Source organism: Aythya ferina (genome assembly GCF_964211825.1).
Source record: "Aythya ferina genome assembly, chromosome: 15".
NCBI lineage: Eukaryota > Metazoa > Chordata > Aves > Anseriformes > Anatidae > Aythya > Aythya ferina.
The window spans coordinates 1,052,566-1,074,848 of record NC_140314.1 but is presented as its reverse complement, the minus strand read 5'-3'; the positions used below and the strand labels follow the sequence as shown (position 1 = coordinate 1,074,848).

At 51.7% G+C, this 22,283-nt stretch overlaps 1 protein-coding gene across 2 annotated transcripts in view; it reads left to right on the top strand.

Annotated features, from left to right (window-relative positions):
- Positions 1-22,283, top strand: part of PRKCB (protein kinase C beta) — a 116,819-nt gene that overhangs the window by 32,802 nt on the left and 61,734 nt on the right. For both annotated transcript variants that reach the window (XM_084537349.1, XM_084537348.1), the window contains exon 3: positions 13,588-13,670. In XM_084537349.1, the coding sequence (XP_084393475.1) occupies positions 13,588-13,670 (83 nt within the window). The remainder of the gene's footprint in view (positions 1-13,587; positions 13,671-22,283) is intronic.

Here is a 22,283-nt window from a genome sequence, read left to right as displayed (position 1 = left end):
ATGGCCAACTTTAAACTCCAGCCCTTGCCCCCCTGGTTGCAAGTTACTGGAGGTAACCCAAGAGCTCCTGGAAGGTGACCGGGAGTAAAGCAAGGACGATTCTGGCCAAGGGTGCTTGGGAAACTTCTCGTCCTTTTATGAGCTTAGCTCCGTACCCTAAATAGAATATCTAAAGGAAATGACTGCTTTATCTTGCAACATGTGTTCAGCATAAATGCCTCTTGCTTTAGCGTTCAGAAACAAAAAGTAGCTCAGCCTCTCTTGATCTCCAGTGCTATGGAAAATAAATTTTAGTATTGGAACCGTGAAGCCTGTTGACCAGCATCTACAGGCATGATGAAATTCTCTCCACTTGGCTTCCATCTATAGGTTTCAAATGTACGCCAGATTCAGGGAAGATGCAGTCTATGTGGAAGGTGCCTGCACACCAAGATGCCGTGGTGCTTTGGTGTAGCTAGTGCAATGGGGATATGCTGGGAGAGGAAGGTTACAGCTCAGCTACTTAAATTTCTTCAGTGTAGGCATGTGGCTGACCCCTGATCCCATCATCCTGAGATACATGAAGTATGCACAATCCATAGTTTGTACAGGAAACTGATTTAATGTTGGTCATTTGTAGAACAGGTTCCTTAATCCACTCGCTTTGGTTAGATGTCCTTGTCACAAGCTGGAGTCACCCGCATGGTTGTTCTGTGGGTTCTGGTGCACCACTGAGGCTTACATGACAGCAGCTCCTCTAGGCTGATAAGCCCATAATATTCCTGAAACAGATCTGCACAGATACGTGCACAGATACATCTGTGCCTTCGTGGGACTTTGAGTAGCAGCTGCCCCTGCAGATCCTCCTCGGGTTCATGAAGGGAGCTTGCAGAAACCAGCCCACATCTCCCTCCCGGAGCTGTGGGAGTCTCTTCATCCTCTATTTACAGTCTGACACCCTGTTACTCGTAACAGGCTAATCCTGGGTCTGCAGAGTTTGAAAGACATCTTTTGAGAAACTGTCATTAATTTTAAATCCCATCTGTGAAAGCATCACTGGAGGTTACCCTGGTTATGTCAGGCAAGCCTGACGAATCTGCTGCTGGAGCGAGTGTTTTGAAACGCTGGGAGACAAAATCACGTTGCGGTCAGATGCGGGGATTTTAAAATAGCCACCAAATTAACCTGGAGCAGCTGGATGGTGCAAACACAGTAAAGCCTGCAGCTGGTATGGGGGTTAGCGTGGCTTCTCCTGGTAGCTGCAGGGGCCGGGGTGACACTGGCTGCTGGTGAGATGAGCACTCCCAGGGCCCAGTGCCTGGCAGAGGAGAGCCACGTTGGGGGTGCCTGGCACAGGAGAACCACACATGGGGATGCCTGGCTGGAAGCTGAGTTGCTCCTGGCCGGGATGGAGCAGGCAGCTGGGGCTGCTCCCAGCCCTGGTCCTTGAACCACCGAGAGGTCCAGAACCAGCCCGGTGCCTCTGAAGCCTCCCTGCCTGCCTGGAGGTGGTGGCAGTGTTATCGGGGTGTTGCTCCTCAATAACAGCCCTGATCTCCAGCTTTGGATGCGAGACAATGTTCAGAGTACCTGACTTTAATGGGGGGGGATGAGAGGAAGAAAAAGGGGAGTGAAGTTCCCCTCTCTGCTTTGGAGATAAGTGATAAGTAAATAATAAATGATAAGTAAGATAAGAAAATTCAGGTTTAACTGAGCTACATCGTTAGCACTTTGGGGACTGGGTTTTTATCTTCCCTGAACAGGATTAATATGCTCGTATGGAAAAAAAAAAACAACACGTCTTCAAAGCAAGCTAGCAGCCATCTTCCAGGGCTCTGAGATGCAAATACAATAATTGGGATGGTGGTGGGTTATCTGCGTCTGGGTTTGCCCTCTTAATGTCTGACTTGCTCTCTGGGTAGGATTGATCCTGCAGGGATACCTTTCCATATTTCTACCTCCTCTCAAGAGGCTGACCCGGAGTTTCAATTACAATATTAAATTACCAGGTCACCAGAGTTAAAGTAGGCTGCCAAGTTTTTAACGATCTTCTCTTGTCGTGTGCGTTTTTTTCCAAGCCTCCTTTCCATCTATGCACTTTTAATTGAGACCATCTGTAATCTAACACATCGCAGCAGCGAGCCCAAGAAGCGAGCGAGCGGCGAGTTGTGTAACTGGTGCACTTGAGTCAGGATTTTAAGAGGACTGGGTGTTAATTCTCTGGGGACTGCTGCAGCTTTCCACTGCCTTCCAGCGCCTTTGTAAGAAATCCAGAACTAATTTCTAAGACTGTTTAATCTGGTCCCTCAGGGCCTTGATTAATCATACAGTACTTATTTTTCATCTCTCGCTGGTGGAGGTGCTGAAGGTGCAGCTGGGGGCTGGGACAGGTCCTGGAGCTGTGGCGCGGGTGTTTGTGAGCAGAGCTGGCCTCGTGGCCCCTGGAATGCCCAGGGGACCCTGACCTGGTTCCCTGGCAAAGGGACCTGGCTGCAGTGTGTTGCTGGGTGTTTCCTCGATGTTCCCTGTTGCTGAATTAAAGTAAATAGCCTTTGCCTGTCAGTCCCTCATGGAGAAGCCTCTCATCTGCTAAACCCTATCCAGCCCCTGGGTGCTTTTTCGCTGCTGCCTGTGACCCAGACCCCAGGCAGCAGTGGGGTTGTTGCTGTCCCTGATGGCTCTGCAGCCCTGCCCCGTGCTCGTGGGCTGAGGCTGTGCCCAACCCCTGCGTGCTGTGCCAGGAGGCTCGCGGGCTGGGCTCTTAAGAATCAGGTAGGGGGATGTTAACACCGAAATAAACAAATTCGAGCTTGAAAAATTACCTGTTAGTGTTGCTGCAACATGTCACCTGGCTATAATTAAAGATTAGAGAATAGCATGTTTTCCTCTGGTTCATTCAGGGCATCTGTCAGGGCCCGCGCGTGGGCAGCTCCGCTGCGGGTTCGGTTCCCCTTGTTCCGTGCGTGGGTCTCTGAAACGGCACCTGGCACGGTGAGCGGAGAGGGGGGAGCAGTGCCTGCGAGCCGTGCCAGGAAACGTACGGGCAGCCTCGTCCTCGCTGCTCTGAACTCCTCGGCTGGCTCTGGGATGGGGTAACGTGTCCCCAGCACCCCGTACCCACGGGCACTGCGCTGTGCGAGGAGCCCACCCCAGCTGGAGCCGGCCCCCAAGCAGCCCCCTGCCCATCCCCGGCAGCCAGAGCCTGGCTCGGGGTGTTTCTGTCGCTAGCGGTGGGAGAAGAAAGATCTCTCCCCGATCTGAGCTCTACTGCAGTCATCGTCCCCTTCCCCGCCCACACCTATTATATTGCCGTGGATGATTGATGCTCCTCATCCCGCCTGGCTTCATTACATTCATTGTCATGCAGAGTGTGTTGTCAATTCATTACTGGTATTTCATATAAAAGCTGCAGACTTTTTTTGAATGTTTTGTTCGTACGTACTCAAATCCTTCTCATAGTGCATGGCTGGGCTCAAAATATTTAACCCCTTTAAAAAAAAAAAAAGATGAATATTAAAGATGCCTCTTTTGGAAAGGAGCAGCGCAATGGCCTTCCTCCGCCTTGCTCTTCAGCACGGCTGCTGTGGATGTTTGTGCACCTTGAGCCCTACAGGTGCTGGACTCGCTCCGTTTTGCTGATGAGCCGTTACCCCTGGGAGCAAGAAGTGCTCCCTGTAACCACAGCCGCAGCACCTGAAGGCTGCTGCTCGCTGCTGGGCACTGACTTTCACACTGTCCTGTGCTCCCTGAGGGCTCCTTGGGTTCTGCTGTGGCTGTTGCAGGAATGTGCATGGCCGGGGGCTTGGAGCTGAGCTCAGGGGCTTTAAGTCCTTCGGGGAAGGGTGTGCTCTGAACACCTCCCCTGTGGCACCTCTCCTCCGGGTGCCCTCCCGAGGACCTTGGGCGGATGCCACCAGTTCAGCTCGTGGCCCAACTTGTGTTGGGAAGCGCTGCGTTCGGCCAGCCCTCGTGTGTCAGAAACACCTGAAGGAACTGCTGGAGCCCAAAGAGCGAGCGGAGTCACAGCCAGCTCCCAAGGGAAGATGAAGCGATGAATGCCTGCAGAGGGGGGGGCTTTGGGCAGCTGCTCCGTGGAGCCCAGGGCGAGCCAGGAGCTCGTGGCCAGCCCCTGCGCTGCCAGCGGCTGCTGTGCGTGCCGTGCTGGCCAGGCGCTCGTATGGGCTAAATTATTCAGTCTGCAAGTGAATCTCTGTTACAGCTTGGTACGTGAGAAATGCTGATGAAGTATTTAAATTCTGAGCCATTTTTCTCTGAGCTTGGCAGAGGCTCTCTGATGTAAAATTAATGTCGTTGTGTCTCTGGAAGTGTCTCTCGGCCCTGGCCTTGCGGTGCTGCTGGCCACCTGCGGGAGGTGGGTGCTGGGGCTGGGCTCTTCCTGCAGCTCCTGCATCCTCCCTGGCCCAGGCAAGTGCTGCCCACCTTCCCCTGCCAAGCAGCAAGTGACAGAAGTGACATGGGCCCTGCTCCCTGTCTGCTGGAGAGCAAAACGAAGCTGTGCCCATTGCTTTCATAATGGCTGGCAGATTGTGTGGCTTAAAAAAAAAAAAAATAAAAAAAAATAAGTATCGTATTGCTTTTACTTCAGAAATACCAGGAAATGCAGTTTTATCTTCCTGGCACTGAATGACAGCTTTCACAGCACTAATTTGAAAGGCTGGGCCTCTTCAAATCTGTAGTGAAGGTTTCTTTGTGCCATTAGTGCAGAATTAACTGGTCTGAATAAGAATTGCTTTCTTGGATTGAAAATCGTTGTAGCTGTTCAGGCAATCACAGTCTTCCAGGGAAATAAAGCCGGTGAGACCTCTCAGAAGAGATGCCTGCTGTCTTGCTCTTTTCTTCACCCATTTCTTAAGAAAAAAACAACCCCTTCTTTTCTGTAAGAAACTGAAACCACATAAATGCTTTTTGCCACTCCTAATCTCCTTCACCCCCTTCATCTTTTGCTTGCAGTTGGTGGCATCTCCTCCCCTCTCCCCCTGCCTTCTGCCCACCCATCAGCTCCCCCCTTCGTGCCAAATGGCACAAATGAGCAACAGCCCTCGTGTCTGTCAGGGGACAGGAGTTGTTCATCGTGCCTTGGGACTGCTTTGCCATGGTGAAGGCAGACATAAGCCTAGTGAGTGAGAGCCCCCTGCTCTTTGCACTGAATTCACTGCCCTTAATTCACTGCTCTTCCTTCCAGGGGCAGGGTGGGAGCGTGCCATAGGGAGGGTTTGGCTTGTGAAGTGCCTCCTGCAAACCAGGGGAGTGTTGGAGCAAAGAAACAAAAATGTGCCATGGGTTTAGACACAAAACCAAGTAATTGGAACGTGACAGTAATCGCTCAAAATACAAAATGCTCAGGCACAGCCACCAGCTTGGCAGCCTTGCCCTGCAGTTCGCGCGGATCTCACCGTGGGCACAAGGGGTGGCAGCAAACCAGCTCCATGTGAGCAAAGGGATGAGCAGCTGGGGCAACCTCATCCCAGCAGGGCACGGCTCCGACCCCGGGCGGCATCCCCAGCCCCGGGGAGCTGCTCCAGCAGCGCCCACTCCGACCCCTCAGTGCCCAAACCTCCCACCGTGGCGCTGCTCCAGCGGGCGCCCCAGAGCCCAGCCTTTCGTAGCCGTGTCCTGGCAGCGCTTTGTAGAAAGGAGCCGTAGTCCAAAAACCCCAGGGCACGTCCGTTTTTACTGGGTAAAACGGAAAAACTGCTGAAGTCTGATGAGGAATTAAAGATATTTGTTGCATTGTGAGGACTCCGGGAAGCTTTTAACCAAAGCTGGGGATTAAATCCAAATAGCACAAATTTTAGCTCAGCTTCTCTTTATGTGCTGTAAGTGATTAAAAGCTGTAAAGCGCTGTCAGAAATTTAGGACTTCCCCTCCTGGAAACCTTCTTTCCCTCTATTTTACAATTATCATGCTTCGCTGACTGTTTGATGTACCAAGTCTTAGTTTTTAACGTGGCAACAGCAAATGGAGGGCTGCTGCTGGCTCCGGTGTGTTTCCATGCATCATGGAGGCAAAGCCGGGCTAATGCGTCTGACCTCGTGGTTCGCCCAGCGTAGGTGGATAAAGGCAAAGCTCCTTTAAAAATATCTTTTTTGTTATTTTGTTTCCTCCAGTTCGGATGATCAGAATTCCAGCCCATTTCCTGGATCTCCTGTTATTTATTTTAATGGAAACATTATCCAAATGAGAGTTTCCATGGGGTTGTAGGGGAGCAGCTACGCACGGAGATGCGCTCAAAATAATCTTTGAGTTTCATGATATTAGAACCATCTGCTAAATTATGGATGTCAGCTCTCTGGGGAGGTTTTTTAACTCCTCACTGAGCTTGATTTTTAGATGAATCTTGGGTGATCCTTATTCTCCCTCTGTTAACTCTCCATCTGTCTGCCTTATTTGACATACTGTATCTGATAGGGTTCTTGATGCCTTCAGAACTTTCCTCTGCCCAACAGAGGATGACAAAGGGCTTCTCTTTGGTGGGAATGCATATTCCTGGGAAAATGTACTCGGAGGGAAGCAAGCATTGGAGGTGACTTCCCTGAATTATGCATTTCGTGAAGGGCTTGGGGAAAATTGATTAGCCCCTTCTCCACGACGTCAGAACAAGGAGTTCATACAATGAAATTAGAGCATCAAATGGAGATCAAATAAAAGGCAGCGGTGCTTTATGTGGCATCCAGTTGCTAGGCAGGGTTCATTCTTGCAGGAAGTCATTTGTCACAGTGTCTGGGTTTTTGAGGAGGGCTGGATACCTTCCTGCCAGCTAACTGCATTTCGTATGGGAGATGAGGCTAATCAAATCTCATGTGGCAGGCTCCAAGCTGATAGCGTGCAGGGGTCAGGAAATGATTTATCATCGCGAGCCAGCCGCGCTTGGCGTGCCAGGTGCGCCGCAGGTTTGTGCGCTCTCCTGGCATCCTACAGCCCTCGGCTGCGGGCTGGTGCCAAGGCCCCTTGCAGACGGCCGGGGGCCCACGGCGGAGCTGCAGCTGCCTGGAGGCAGCTCTGGGGCTCTCCTGGCTTTCCTGAGCCGCGTGGAGATGCGGCACGCCACCGCTGCCGCCCCTCCAGCTGCAGTCACCCAGCTCCTGCAGCATGCCCGGGGGTGGTGCAAGGCAGCCTTCCCATGGAGCACACTTCCAGCACCCCAAAACGCTGATCCAGAGCCAGGCCAGAGAAGGCTGGAGAAACAGGGCCCCGAAGTAGCTCTCCAAAGGTCATAAAGGGGCTGAGGATGGAAGCCTGAAGTCTCTTGGATACGCCAGTACCTTCAGAAACAGAAGCACTTGGCCAGAAACTGAAAAAAGCTCCTCATCGTGGTCCTGGCAGCGTCCCTCCCTAGGGACAGCTCTCGCTGTGACAGCCGTGGTGGCACGGGCAGGAGGTTGCAGCGCTTGGACGTGTCCCAGACCTGCTGACACCTCGGACCCACGGCTGGGCTGGGAGCAGCGCCGTGGTTGGGGACCCAGCTCCGGAGCCTGGGCCTGCTGCTGCCGTGCTGCCCGCCAGGACGGGCTCAGCCAGCTCCAGCGTTGGGAATTGCAACTAAAACACAAACGCAGAGACTGCTCCAGGCTTTCCTGGGAACATGCATCTGGGCTGGCTCCCTCGGTAGCCTGAGTGCCAGTATGAAGAGCTTAGTGCTCTGGTGAAGGGCTTGTCCTGGGCAGAAGGCGTTGGACTGGGAAGGATTTTGTATTCTAAGAGCAAATCTTTCAGCATTGTTGTGTCTTTGGGCAAGCTGCCCAACTGTCTGCTTTTGGAAACTCATGTGAGTGGAGACAGAGCATGTGAGGTGAGGTATCTTGCATATGGTGGGGAAATTCTTTGCATTTGTTTACATTTGGTAAACAGAAGCAAATACTCTGAATGAGAAAGAAGGTGTGCGTGCAGGCGACACAGAGCAAACAAGCTCTCTGTTCTCTGTAAATAAATCTGGCAAGCCAGAGGCGGGGATACCTGCCTCGCTCATTAACGGGGCGGAATTAGCGGTTGCCAGGGCTGCATCTGGTCCGCCCTGGCTGCGGGGCCGCGGTGGTGACAGTGACCATGGGTGGGCTCTGGCCTCGTGTTGTTTGGGCTGCTCCCCATGCCAGGGGACCAGGGGGGACCTCAGCAAGGAAATGCTGCGTGGTGGCTGTGTGCCTGGTTCTTCGCTAGCACAGGTGCCTGTGAGCAGCCCCCTCGCATCGAGCAGCCCCCATGGTTGTGATTTCACATGCCGGAGTGCTCCCTGCGTGCCTCCTGTTGGGGCTGGTTGTTCCCAGCAGCTCTCCCACGCGTCGAGGTTACTGTACCTGAACGCAGGACTGTCTGCTCCTGGAGCTGCTGCGAGGCTGTGGAAGCACCCGCTCTCCTCTAATTGCACTTCGTTTAGTGTCGAGGTTTGTCGCCTCTTTTTTAATCATTATTTTTTAAGTTTTTACTTTCACTGGAGGTTTCCTTTTTAGCTCTGTCCTGCTGACCCCAGAGGACCACTGCTGTGATCCAGGTGCAGAGGTGAGACCTGGCACCACAGCAGAGGCAGTGCTGAAGTCAGCTCCAAGATTAGCGTTCAGTTTGTAGCTCAGCTTGGTCACCAGCCTTGTGTCTGTGATGCTGAAAGTCCTCAGCAATTAGGGGCTTCCACCCGGCAGCTTGTGGCAGTATTTCTGCATAGAGCAATCAAATGCTGGGTTTGTCCCTCCCGCCATCACTGAGGACTTACCAGGGGGCTTCTGTCTGCTGCAATAATTTGCAGCATTGTTGCAAAACACGCAAACCTACAACTGCTCCCAACCGCACACTGTTGTATAAAGCTTTAATTTGCTGGCCTGTCTCCCTGTGTTCAGCCTCCCGGTTTGGCTGGCTGTCAGCATCCTGGAGCTGATGGATGTTCTGCCTCCTGCTGAGCTGTGCTAGCAGCCCTCTCTTCCCCCAGGAGGTCCCTTCCCATGCTGGAAGTGCAGCTGGACATGTGCTGTGCAATGCTCGTGCTCTTGGAACGCTTCTTAATTCTTTTTTTTCTGGCTCTCAGTTTCTGCAATCAGTTTAGGAAACAGCTTTATAGTTTTCTTGGGGATTTTTGAGCAGTGGTTTAGGCAAAGAAGCTTATAAGTATCTTTGTTCTGGTTTTGTCCTTTTTCGTGCCCACCTCCCCTCAACACCGTTAGTATTTTCTCTCTTTCCATCCTTCAAAATAAGGCTCTTTCCAAGGGTCTGGAAATATCCCAATGATTCTGTGAGTTCTTAGCTCTGGAAACCAACCTTCTTGGAAACCTTTCTTCTTCAGCCAAATGCACGGCTCGGCTGCGAGCTGCCTTGTCCTGCAGCTGTTTGCTGGTGCTGCTGAGCCCCGGCACACAGCTCTGGTGGAGCTGCAGCTGGTTTGCTCGGGCTCCGGCAGCCCCTGCCTGAGCAGCGCCGCAGGTTTCTGCTCGCTGGAGCCAGAGCTGCTTCAGGTAGAAATTCTCCTCCCAAACTGTATCCAGGATAACAAGGAAAGGAGAAACTTGATCTTGCTGGGATGCGTTGGTGCAAGTTGCCCCAGATCTGAGAAGCTGTGCTGCAGCTGCCGTTAAAAGTGTGCGTTCCGGCAGGTCTGCGGGGAGTATCGGAGCTGCAGGACTCTGCCTCTCATCGTTTGTAGGGTTTTCAATTCTTCACTTCCCCCATGACAGTGATGTTTCCCCAGACGCCTGTAATAGAGATAGCACTAAAGAAGAATTTAGGGCCAGTAAGCAGTCTTGCATTATGCAACAACAAATGGTAAAGGTTAATGTTTCATTTTGTTGGATATAAATGACTCAGGACGTTTGTAGCTCACCAGTGGGATTTGGTAACTTTATTATCATATAATAAGATTTACAAATTAACTGTCTAATTAGCGACCTGGGAAAGCTGCTGCTTGTACTGTAGTTTCTACGCTGACAAAGATGCAAAAACTCTGATGTGATGAAACCAAGCACGGCGTGGGAGTGCCCGCCCCAGCGGTGCTCCGTGGGGCTGCCGGTCCTGCTGCCGCGCTCGCAGGGGGGAAGCGCCCGCTCTCTTTACACTATCATGCACGAGTCACGGGAGGAAAGATCTATCACATCTTGTGTCTGCCGGGTGAGATGCACGCCCATGAGTCGAGGCAGGATTACCTGCATAAGCTCCTATACCTGATTAATTCTCTTGGATGGTTTTCTGCAGAGACTTAAATTCACCTAAGCATGCATGAACTGTTTGTATGGATTTTTTCAAGGCTTGCAGAGCTTTGTTTGAAGCGTTGGGTGCAAAGCCCACACCACTGCAGTCAGCAGAGAGCCACTTGCTTTGGATGCGTAGGCAAGCATTGCACTTCATCATCCTCAAATGGATTTTCCTTGCAATCTGTATTAATATTGATTGCTGAAGAACCTGCTACTCTTGCTAAATATTCGGTCGCCACAAAGGTGGCCTGCAGTGACTTTGAATATCATTTACTTAATTGAACTGTAGTATGGAATGTTTTCAGGACGCTGCAATCATTTTTCCACTTGGAGAGAAAATACTGCATTTCTAATACATTCTTTAGGTCCCTGCTCAAAGGGCAGGAGGTGTTAACTGGGTGTGTATATTTAATGCCTTCTTTAATAATTAAAACTCCTCAAGAAAACCTTGAAAAAATAAGGGGAGGTTGTAATGAGAATCTGGCATGCTTCTGAGCTTCTCAGGCATTGGCTTTCTAGTCTCTTACCGCTAGAAATGGGTATTTCACCTCTTCTGCTCATGCACGTGGAAAGGTGAAACGAATGTGTTCTGTTTTCACGGTTTCTGTCAAGGCAGGAGCGAATAGGTAGAGCAGGGCTTGTGTGTGCTTCACTCTTGCTTCAGCCATCCTCCCGGCTGTCTGTAAGGATTAGTCACTCAGTGTTCTCCTTTCCCTTACTTCTTTGGTATTCCCTCCTTGTTTCCCCTTATCACCTAACTTCTGCCTGACAAACGAAACGTGTCATGAGCAGAGCGTGAGAAGCCACTGCAGATCCTTCATGCACAGCAGTACTTAAGGCTTGAATTTTTTAATGCTTTGTTTTTAAACCAACTGCAATCAAACCCCACAGTTCCACCGACGTGCTGAACCTCCTGGCTGTGCAATGCAGGCTCCAGGGCCCGATGCATCTCTGTTAAGGTGCTGGCGCAGCGGGGCCCTGGTCTCGTCTGCCTGACGCAGGGGCTCCGGGAGCGTTGCTTCGAAACCAAAGCACCACGGGTTTCTGCCAGAGCAAAAATAGAAAGGTCAGATTTCTGACTTTCCATGAACTGAAGTCAAAGCCACAGCCTGCCCTCTCCCTGTTCAGGGGAGGTGTGTGTGAAAAGTAAAACAGAGAATACACAGAAATAGCTGATTTGGAGAAGTTCTCCTCTAGCCTGCCCTTGCAAGGGGCAGAAGCCAACCTTGCTTTAGTCCCCGTGTACCTCGTGTGCTCGGGGCTGCTGGTGGCAGCATCAGGGGAGGGCACTTGCTTCAGCATGGTACTGAATTGCAGGAAATTTGTCACCGCGTGCAGTGCTGGGTTAGGTGGGGTGAGCTTTGTGCTCGGGGTGGTGCTCCTGTTACTCAGGAGGGCTTTCCACAGAGCTGCCCTGGGGTTAGCTCAGCAAACTGGCCATGCACTGCGTTACGTGGGGCAGTTGAGAAAAGGAAGGAGTGGTTAGCCGATGGAAGGAGTGTGGCAAGAAAACCTGTTGCAATGCCCAGCAGCTTGCCGTGGTGGAAGAGGTGCAAGGTTGCTTCTCCCCGGGGCCCTGCAGGGCAGAGCGGGGCTGGCAGGGTGCACAGCAGTGTTGCTGAGAGCCCTGAAGGTAGGGCGAGCACACACACAACTGCTTTTTTTCTCCTCCAGCCACAGCCACCCCCAAAGGCAGGAAGGTTATTTTCCCCAGGCAGGAACATGTCGCTGTCCCCAAAGTGCAAAAGCTGCTTAGGGGCTGGGGAAGGTGGAGCTCTGAAGGGCTTGCTTTTCTTTTTTTTACCTACTCTTCAGGGTCAGGTTTGCATTCACCAGCCTATTTTATATGGCGCAGAGGAAAGGCATTTGGCAGGCCAGCCTGGTAAGCTTGCTTCTTCAGCCCAACCAAACCACCCCATCTCTGCTGAGAACCTCCTGCAGCATCAGTGTGCAACTCCCGACAGTGCCCGCGCTCCAGCGTGTCAGGGAGGCTTATTGAGTTTATACGCACACTTCAGGACAAATCTTTGCTAATAGAGTTCTAATTTCTTCCTTCCTGCTTCCCAGATGCTTCTGTCTGCGTATACAAATGACAGAAATGGTGAACAATGTTTTCAAGAAATGTTTATTTGCTCAGAAAAGCAAGCGAGAGGTCCTGTGAGGAAAGAGATCCTGGCAGCTGCTCTGCCTCTCCAACCTTCTGTGTTTGTTCTTTTCATAATGAAAAATGTGAAAAGGAAAATGAATTTAAAACTGTGTGTAGCAGGACACGTTAAGGGGATTGTGGGTTTAATGGGAAACGTCACTTGGTTTCTCCTTGTTCCTTAAGAACAATCCTATGTGGATGCAGTTGAGACCTGTTTCGTTGAGGTGCGCCTCAATTTGCTTTTCGTGCTCAATTTCTCAGAACCCCCTCAGTCAGCACAGCTCGTCTTGTTGCTCTTGCTTTTGGCACAACTACAGCCCTTGGGAAAAGGATGTAGCAGCAAGAGAGCCCTGAGACACAGCTGAGCTCAGTGCCCAGGTTTTTCTCACACAAAGCACAGCCCGGCACGGCTCGGCTCTGCTAAGAAAACCAGCAGTCCTTGGGGCAGGGACCGACTCCTGTGAGCGGTGCTGCCCGCGGCAGTGGCTGGTGCGGGTGGCCCCTGGGTGCCTGTTGCTGCAAATGAGGTGTGCACGTGGCTTGGGGGGAAAATTAGCCTTTAAGTACAGAGCGTTGGCTGCACAGACTGCAAAACAGTGCTGGCAGCTTCAGATTAGCGTGCGCTGTCAGGGTTTGCTGGTTTAAGGGATGTGGATTTAGCTCCGGATACTCATGCTTGAAAGTCTGGGTGATGGCACGTTGGGATTAATTTACTGTGCTGCTCCCAGAAGATTGACTTTGTCATCTACGTGCGTGTGTGAGGAGGGAGAAGAGGGAGAAGTACGTGTCTTCTGGTCTGGCAAATGGAGGCTGTGGAGTTACTAAAGAAAAGCAGAGCTGTGGGAGGAAAATTGCCCACCTGTTCTCGTCGGTACAGGCTTCCATTTTTGGACACATGAACTTTTCAGCTCAGATATCCACGTATGCCAGTTACTCCCTCTTCTCATACATGGGGGTGACCTCAGCGCGTTTTCAGCAAGTGACAGTGAGCTCAAAGTGAATGTAAGGGTCCCCAGCCCTCCTCTGATGTTGGTTCAACATTTTGCTTCTGCTTAGTTTTACTGAAATGCCTGGTCCATTTGACAGTAGTCGATAAGGAAATCTGTAGCAGAATTTTAAATCTTAAAAAAAAACAAAAAAAAAAAACCACTGCCTAGAGTCCTAGATGTCTCTTCTCATAAATCTACCTAATTGCTTTTTATTTTTTCAGTTGTGGATTCATGTGGTGCAAAATCTCAACATGCCACTGATGCTGTCCCTGTCTTCTCTCTACAGTTTGCTGCTTCGTCGTGCACAAGCGGTGCCATGAGTTCGTCACCTTCTCGTGCCCTGGCGCTGATAAAGGCCCTGCCTCTGATGTAAGTAACGGCCCAGTGCCACGAGTGGTGTTTGGGTCGTTTTGTTTCACAGCACTTTGGAGAAGGCATTCCTCCGGCTTTCTGGGCTGACGACACTTCAGTGACGCTATTTCACGTGCGCCTCTAATTCACTGTTATCATAGCTGTGTGGGCTCCCGGATATTTTGAAACACTCAAAATATTTTCAAATCCCCCAACAACTTGCTCTCAGCAGCTCAGGGAGAATGTGCAGGAATCCAGAGACGTTTCAGTCTGGGACAACAGCCGAGAGCCTTACCCCATCTCCCCTGAGTCACAGCCTCAGCTTTCCCATCGAGGGGCTGCCAGGAGAAGTGATGTTTTATGTTTCGGGTTAATTAACAAGCACAAAGCACTGACCACTAAAAAGATGTATTTATCTTCCCGTGGATGACTTTAGCCAATGTGCCCTGAGCTGAAGAATGCTCTCTCTTCTGGCAAGGCTTGGCTCAATGTGTTGATCAATTCCTTTTGTCATAAGTGGTATACCTGGAAGAATTGGCTGTCATTTAAAAGGTGCTTACTGTGCTGGAGTTAAAAGATGCTTACTAGACTGGAGTCAGCCTCAGGAAATATGCCTGTCCTTGTTCCTCCTCAGCTCATTACTTTTTTTGAAGGCATCACTGCCCCGCATTGTTGTTTAGGTGTTGGTTCTTTGCTGCCCTGTGTTTGTTCAGCGTTAGTGTTCCCCGTGGCCGCAGCTCTCAGCTGCTCGTGTGCAGGTTCCCCGGTGCCAACCTGGGGCCCTTATCAGGAAGAGCAGGCGTCGCTTTTTCAAGACTGTTCCGTATCATCTTGCAGGTTTAATTAAGCCGATACATATGTTTGTTGGTCTTCTCAGGAAAAAACCTGAAGACACATGTCGTGCTTGCTTGTGATTTGCATGGTGGGTGTTGCCTCCCAGGCTCTGACTCCCTCAGACAGAAAACACAAAACTCACAAGGCAGCATCATCAAGGACAAAAAAAAAAATACTGGAAAATACCAGTTTAGATGTGACTTTCAGAAAGCAATAGTGGTGTTCCTTTAAACCAAATACATAAAGCAAACACAACCAAAAATGCAGAACGCCCCCCCTCCCCTCGCCCCCTCCCAAGCCAGCTGACTTTAAGTCCCCATCCTTATTTTCACAAGGGTGTAATTTTCTGGTGGATCCCAGTGCTTTCGGGGGCGAGTGACAGAGCTGGAGTAGCAAAGCAGAGCTCACTCAAACCTCTCTGCATGGCTCTGCCAGCGCGTTTCAGGTCTGTCTGGCAGTTTGTGTGTTTTACCGTGGAAACTGGCTAATTTGGGGAACTGCTAGGAGAAAAGAGATTGAATTGGGGAAACTACAGTGCACCAGAACTCTCACCCTTAAAAATAGAACCAGTGGGAGCAGGAAGTGCAGCACACAGCTGAAGGTGGGGGCTACACACACGTTGTCAGTCGCCTTGCCCGGAATGGGGCTGGTGCTGGGATCTGGGGAAGTGCCACTCGCCCGGCTGGCAGAGAGGGGCAGACCGGGGCAGGGCGCAGGACAAGTGCGGCGGGTCTGGGGGTGTTTGAAGCTGGGACATGTCCTGCCCGGCCCTGGACTCGAGGCTCTTCCCTGGTCCACAGGAGATGTCTGCAGGGGAGACAGAGTCTGTTTGTGCCGGTGGGACAGAGTCTGGGGGGGCACAGAGAAGGCTGAGCGTCAGTCAAGGTGTTCTGGGATCCTTTGCCAGAGCTGCCTTGCTTTTCTGCCAAACCAGAATCCAGGCTTGCTGTCTCCCCCTTCTGCCTGACTTCTCCTTCTGTATGAGTTTACTGGGTTTGGAGCAATCCTGGCTGGGCTTTGGTCCCAAAGAACCAGCAGGGCAGCTCCATCACGGAGCCGGCATCAGGGACCCTGGCAGCGGTGATGGGTGGGCTGCTGCCTGACACCCCCCGGCCCCAGAACTGCTCCGGAGGCTGCTCACTGTGCCTCCAGCAGAGCAGTGACTTTGTCCCAGTGCCCAGCCTGCTCCATGTGTACAGTCTTTCAGGTCAGACTGCATTTCTGCATCAGCACGTGGGGGTCAGGAGCTGGACTGGAAGCAGACCTCTGAGTGCTTCACAAGGGCTCACCTGTACGGGCAGCTGGCTCCGTGGCAGCAAGGAGCACACAGCTGGGTGACAGTAAGGGAGTCCGTGCTTTCTTGCAGTGCATCTCGCTTTAATATCTCTTGAGGCTCATAGTCGAGTCCCAGCTTGAATTTCACAGATTTCTTGGGGCGTGTTTGCTCGCAGCTCCTCAGCCTCAGGCTGCACAGCACAGTGCCCTCCAGTGTGCTGAAGCCTTCCTGACAGCGCACCTCGCTTCCAGGGAGGATGCTCGGCAGAGCAGTGTCAGTGTGCTGTCGGTGAAGGAAGAGGCAAATGCAGCTCCTGGGTGTTCCCAGGGCTGAGGGCAGGGAAGCTGCCCTGCTTGGCGCCTCCCAGTTCTCCAGGCTGGGAGATGGGTGCTGGGAGCACTGCTCTGAGGCTTCTTGGTTAAGGGCGGTCAGGAGCATGCTTTGAAGCATGCAGGGCATTAATCCCGTGAGTAGCAAGCCCTTCTTTTACAACATCTCTTGCAGTGGCCGTTAGCTCGGCTCTCCTCATGCAGAAACTCTGCCAGAGGCTGCGCTGCCCTGCTGGGACGTGGTGCTCGTTGCTCTCCTGGGCTGCACGGTGGGACTCGTGTGAGCTTTGATAAGCCCACTTTTATTTCCACTTCCCGACAGACAATTAGTCAAGGTACTCAGTGTTGTTTTTTAAATCCCCCCCAGCACTTTGCATACGGCTATTGCTTTTCTCACGGAAGGCTCTCAGCTCCCCAGGGACTGCTGCTAATTGCAGCCTATTGGTAGCTATTGAACCTTACAAATCAGTTAGTGGAGGGGAAAAGGAGATGCGGTAGAGATGCTAACCTAAGGGAGACTGGTGCGTCCCCAAATGCTCCGGTCCTGAGGACTGCTGCTCCGTGGCACTTCTGTATGAGGAGGAGGGTCCAGAGCGGCCGCTGTGCCCATCTGACTACGCTGGCCTCGGGGCAGCCCGCAGCATTATTCCCAGCCCCAGTGGCAGACGTGCCCCTGGCCCGAGCCCTGGCAGTGCTGTGACAGGCTTTGCAGCGTGCAATTTCTCTGCAGCACGCTGCAATTAAGCCCGTGGTGACGAAGAGGGGGCGAGGTCTTCCTCCCTTGCACGGGGAGGTCTCTGCTCACCCACCGGGCTTCCTGTGCCGCTGGGAGGATGCAGAGGAGGCTGGGGGGGCCGGGGGTGTGTGAGTGCAGGAGGCCCCGGGGGCTCTGAGTCACCCCCGGAGGCACCCGCTATCTCTGGAGCCTGGGCTCTGATGCTTGTCATTGAAATAGCACTGAATTTATGTGGCTAAAAACAGTGCAAATGGTTCCCCTCTGCTTCGCCTGCCCGAGGGTCTTGGTGTCAGGGCCAAGGGGCACTGGGAAGCTTCTCTGCCTGCTCTGACAGTGACGGGTGGCCCAGCCCAGGGGTCTCCCAGCACCTTCCTGTCCTGGCGCTCTGTGCTTGGGTAGGGGAGCAGGAACATCCCCCGGCTGCTGGGAGAAGAATAGCCCAGCCTTCTGCCCTTGACACCCAGCTCCTTTTTACATTGTGGTCTTTATACTTTATCTTCTTAAAAGTCTGTTAATAAATGAGGGAAAACCTTTTCATCCCAGCACAGGAATGTGCTCTTCTGTATGCGCTCTCCTGTGCCAGAATTCAGCAGGCAGGTAAAGCAGCAGAGCTGCTGCCACCAGCGGTCCCCCTGCTGCCACCCTGTGCTTGCCCAGGGCCACTCGTGAGCAGCCAGCACGGTGGAGGCTTTGCAGGGCCCTTCGCTGTTCAGTAGTGTCACGCCGTGAGATTCCTTCCAGCTGTCGGCTGAGCTCCAACGCGGGCACTTTCTCTCCTCTGTTCTGTCATCTACAACTCATAAAGAAAATGGCAGCAAGACCCACTTGTACCCTGCAGACCCAGCTCAGGCTACGAGATGTATGTCATATATCTAAAAATATATACGTTTAGGTATATATTTAGATATTTGTGTGTGCAGAGATGAAATCTGTGAGGCTGCTGTAGCTGGAGGAGGAGATGCTGCTTGAGCAGAGCCTGGAGGCTCCCGTCCCGTCTGCCTGCAGCAGCAGGTGCTGGCTGCTCTGGCTGCAGTGGCTGAGGCTGGGCGCTGAGCATGACGTGGGGTTGGCCGGGGGTCAGGGCAGGACCCCAGCACTTTGTTCCCAATGGCCTGGACATGCCCGGAGCACTGATGCAGAGTGTGGTCCTGTGTTCTGGATGGTGCCAGAGGGGGCCTGCTTGCTTTTCTCCTGCTAAGCATAAAGCTAAAGCCCATCTGGCTCTGGGTGCTGACTTGAGGTCTGTTTGCTTGAGGTCTGGGGGCTGCAAATAAGTGCCAGGCAGCATGAACGAGTGGCTAGGGCTGCTGGGAGCCGTATGCTGCCCCCCATATGTTGCCTCTTGCCCCTGCTGCAGCCCTGACCCCGGGGCACTGCACAGGGCTCACAGGTGGCAGAGCTGAAAACTGCCCGACGTGGTGCCAAAGTGGCAGAAAGGTGCCAGCAAATGCAACTGCAGCCGAGGGAGATGGAATGAAGGATCCTGAAATGCTGAAACCACTTAACCTTGTTCAAGGAAAATGGGCTTTGGCAGTGGGAGAGCTGCGAGCCAGATGCCACCTCCTGAGCCGCGCGCGGGAGCTGGGCAGCCTGCCCACGCAGGCACCGTTTCCTCGTCCTCGCTCATCATCTGGTCAGCAGCTCGCAGCAGGCAGCAAAGGCAGCAGGTGCCAGGGAGATGTTTTTCCCATTTCTGTGAGGTTTTGGCCGGGGGTCGATGTCCTGCTTTCTCCCCACCAGCCCTGCCCAAGCTGGCGGGAGCAAGGGGAAACGAGGAGCATCTGCCAGCCTGGTCCCAGCCCCAGCGTGCAGCCCCCTTGGCCGGTTGATTACCAGCAGTTTGCCTCCACGTCCGACTGTGGGTTAACTATGGGCAGCCTCTGCCTGGAAAGGGAAGGGTCTAACTTAAATCTGAACTGTCACATTTTTAGAGGTGCCACTTGGCACCAGGACATGCCTAAATTATCTGTTGCTTGCCATTATTGCTCAGTAAGTTTTGCCACTGTGGCTCCTCAAGCAGACATGTAAAGGCTGCCCAGCTGGTGTTAGTTCATTTTAATCCATTATTTCCAAAAATGGAGAGAGGAATGCAGATGCTTGAGACTTAAAATAGGGAGCAAAAATGGCCATTTTGTACCTGGATGTTATTCTGTGAATCTCTGGGCGATCCTCTGTTTTGTACTCCTGGATGGCTGTCAGGCAGGATTTAACAGGGAGATGCATGCAGGGCAAACTTTATTCCTTCTGCACTGGCAATCAAGCTACTTGCAGCAATCTAATCCTTAAGAAGCTTTGAATCAGGAGACAGAAAACTGCTTTGGCAAACAACAATGCCCTGTCTACATTGGGAATCATCTGGGGACAGGGCTTCCTTCTGAACTAATGCAAAGCTTGAGTTTTCCTCTGCTGTGTTGTTGCTAATAACCATGGCATGAGTCTAGAGCGACCTGTAATTATGTTAAACACTGATAGAATCTAGGTTGTAACAATTTTAGCTATGGTTTTTTTTTTGGTCTGTGGAGCAATCTGGTAACTGTCATTCCTTTCACAAATACTAATATCCAATTAAATCTTGCAGAAAGAATGAGTTTAATTTATCACATTTGTTTAAACCTTACAGTATGTTCTTCATTACAGTGGGACACGTGATTTTGCTGAGCTGGCGAGGGAAGAGCTCCTCTCCCCGAGATGGCATCCCCATGCTCAGCATCCGCAGGGGTGGCACGGAGCAGCAGCTGACAGGGGCTGTGCTGTCGGGGGCTGCAGACACGGAGTGCAGCAGTTTCAGCCAGGTCCTGGGTTGGTCTGGGACTTGCAAGCCCAGCTGGCTGCTGGTTCTCATCCCCAGAGCTGCTGTATGCTGGTATGCTGGCCACAGAGCCCATGGAAAAATATATTTTAAAACATCCTGACTTTTCTCTGTATCTTTTAGTACTTCGTAGTTACTTCAGGATCAATGAAAAAAAACATTTTGCATCCTGTGAAGTGGTTGTGGTACATGTGGATGCTTAGTTCTAAGCAGCTGGGTGATATTAGTTACTTAAAACTATTGTCTGTTCAAAGCCAAGTATGTGCTGAAGTGTTTTATGGGACGGTGGCTTGTGCATGTCTCAGGCATATGGCCCTGGGAGGAGGCTGACATTTTCCACTTTTCAGAGCGTAACAAAACTGGAGAGCAGTGAAATGTCAAAGTCTTTCTGTTATCATTGACTAGTTCTGCTTTGGAGCAGTTTTCTGTTTGATCTGGTTGTGTTTGAACCTCCTGGAGGAACGTGCATGTGTTTAACCTTGCAAAGCCTACAGAGTATGAGTCTTCCACCCAGGAGAGGAGGACTAATTATACAGAGATGATAGCGCTTTTAAGTTTAAAAAAAAAAAAAAAAAAAAAAAAAGGCTTCTCACAATGGAGCCTGAAGCTCTGGATACAAATGCTGGTACTGAAGCTGCTGGGGCTGCTTTCATGCTAGGTTGGTCCTAAGTCACGGCAGGATTTTTTTTTGCTTTTGATGTCTGGAGATGTTCCAGTGGGTCTGTGTTTTGGCCATCAACATCGCTGAGGACAGTACGTTTGTTATGCAGCTGAGTAGCTGAAGACAGCGGCGTTTTTGCCATTTACTTCTGTAATTCAGCCCAAATGAGGCCCCGTGTTGGGCTTTGGGGGTACTGATGCTTACAGCCACACGTTGTGCCCGTGCTGCACTGTGCTCAAACTGCTGCCTGCTTGCGTTCCTGCTGAAGGTTTTAGCTTTGCCATAGTTTTCATGTTAATGTAGTTGAAACCCTTATTAACACAAACGAATTAAGCTGCGCTGTTCTTTATTACAAGCTCTGACACTCCTGTGTTCTCCTGTTTGCAGGAGGCAGAGTTAGCATGCCCATTCAAGCTGAAGTTTTCTGAAATATGGCAAGGTCTTCAGGAGCTGAAATCAGGCATGTATAATGTAATGCAGTTGGCAAACCTAATTATAGTCAGAGCTATTAGTAGAATGCATAATTATTTAAATTGTAGACAAAATAATCATGAAAATGACCTTCTTTGCATTATCCTGTTAAAGGTCATCTAATCAAGATGCATTAATAAATATCCGAGTTGCTCCAGGAAGATAACAGGCCACCGTAGCTTCGTTTTGATTTTGCTTTTAATTTTTCCAGCACTTGCAGCTTTAGGATAGGATAAGATATCTGCAGTGCTGCCGGTGCAGCACCCATGGCCTGTCCACACTCTCTGCTTGCTGGAGGCAGAACCATTTCATCTTTGCCTTGGACTCCTTTTGTGAAAAGACCCAAAATTGGGTGTGTGTACTGAAAAATGTATTGTCATCTACTTTTAGAAGAAGATAGAAGCCTCATAGGGAATGCTAGAGCTGTGGCCCTCCTGGTGCTTCCAGAGTCAGTGTCAGTGGGTGCTCCTTGTCCCTTTGTGCTTCCCATCAGCAGCTGCCACGCCAACAGTTGTAGCAGGGGCAGGGGATGTTTCTCCACTTGCCAAAGCTTGCATTATTCTTTGGAGCATCTGGGTAAACGTGTGATGGCAACAATTAGCAGCGAGTTCTCAGCGGCAGCAGAAGCAGACGCCGCCTGTGCTGCCCGAGAACCAGCAGCTCCTTCAGGTTTCTGCTCTCCGGGCTGCGTCCAGGCAGTGGGGGCTGCAGCCAGCCCCTCCGTGCGGGATGGCAGTGCCTCGCCACAACTTGCTGCTCGCTTTCATTGTGCTAATTAACTTCTCCAGCTCTCGGCGGGTGCCATCTGCCCCTCGTGCAAGGGCACATGCTGGATCCTCCTGCAGGCGCTGCGGGCGCAGACGGCCGGTGACAGTTCCTGTGGGATGAAGATGTATCGGCGCTGCTCCCTCCCAGCACCTTCTGCTGCTTCCCTGGCTCCGCCAGAGCCGAGTTCGTTCGCCTGCCAGTTTGCACTTGTCTTCAGCCCTGCAGTTTGAAAAGCTCTTCTCTCGTTTCCTCGGGGAGCTGTGTGTGTGTCTCGTTATGTCTGTTAAGATTGCAGCCTCCCGTTAAATGACTGGGTGGGAGACTGAGGTTGGGTCTGCGCCCTGCCTGCAGCCCCAGAGACCTCCTGGCTTGGTTTGTGCAGAGAAAAACAATCTGGGGGGCAGAAGGGGATGGTGGCATATGTGCCCACCTGAGCAGCATTGGTGAGGGGCATCCAGAAGCCCCGTGTCCGGCAGGCTGGGGTGGTTCAGAGGCCTCCCAGTGCCATCGGGCAGTCTCCAAGCAGCAGCCTGTGCAGACAGGGCTGGGGGAGCCTGCTCCGTGCAGCTAGCTTAAACAGGAACAGTGGCTCTCACACCATGTGAACGATAATAAACATTTTTAAATAATGCTGAGATGCTCGTGCTGCTTGGGGAAAAAAAACAGAGCTTGTCTTTTTGCTGCTCGGTAAGCGGAGTGTATTTTATTCAGTGTTGGCAGCAGCAAGAGAAGAATAACTGTCATCTG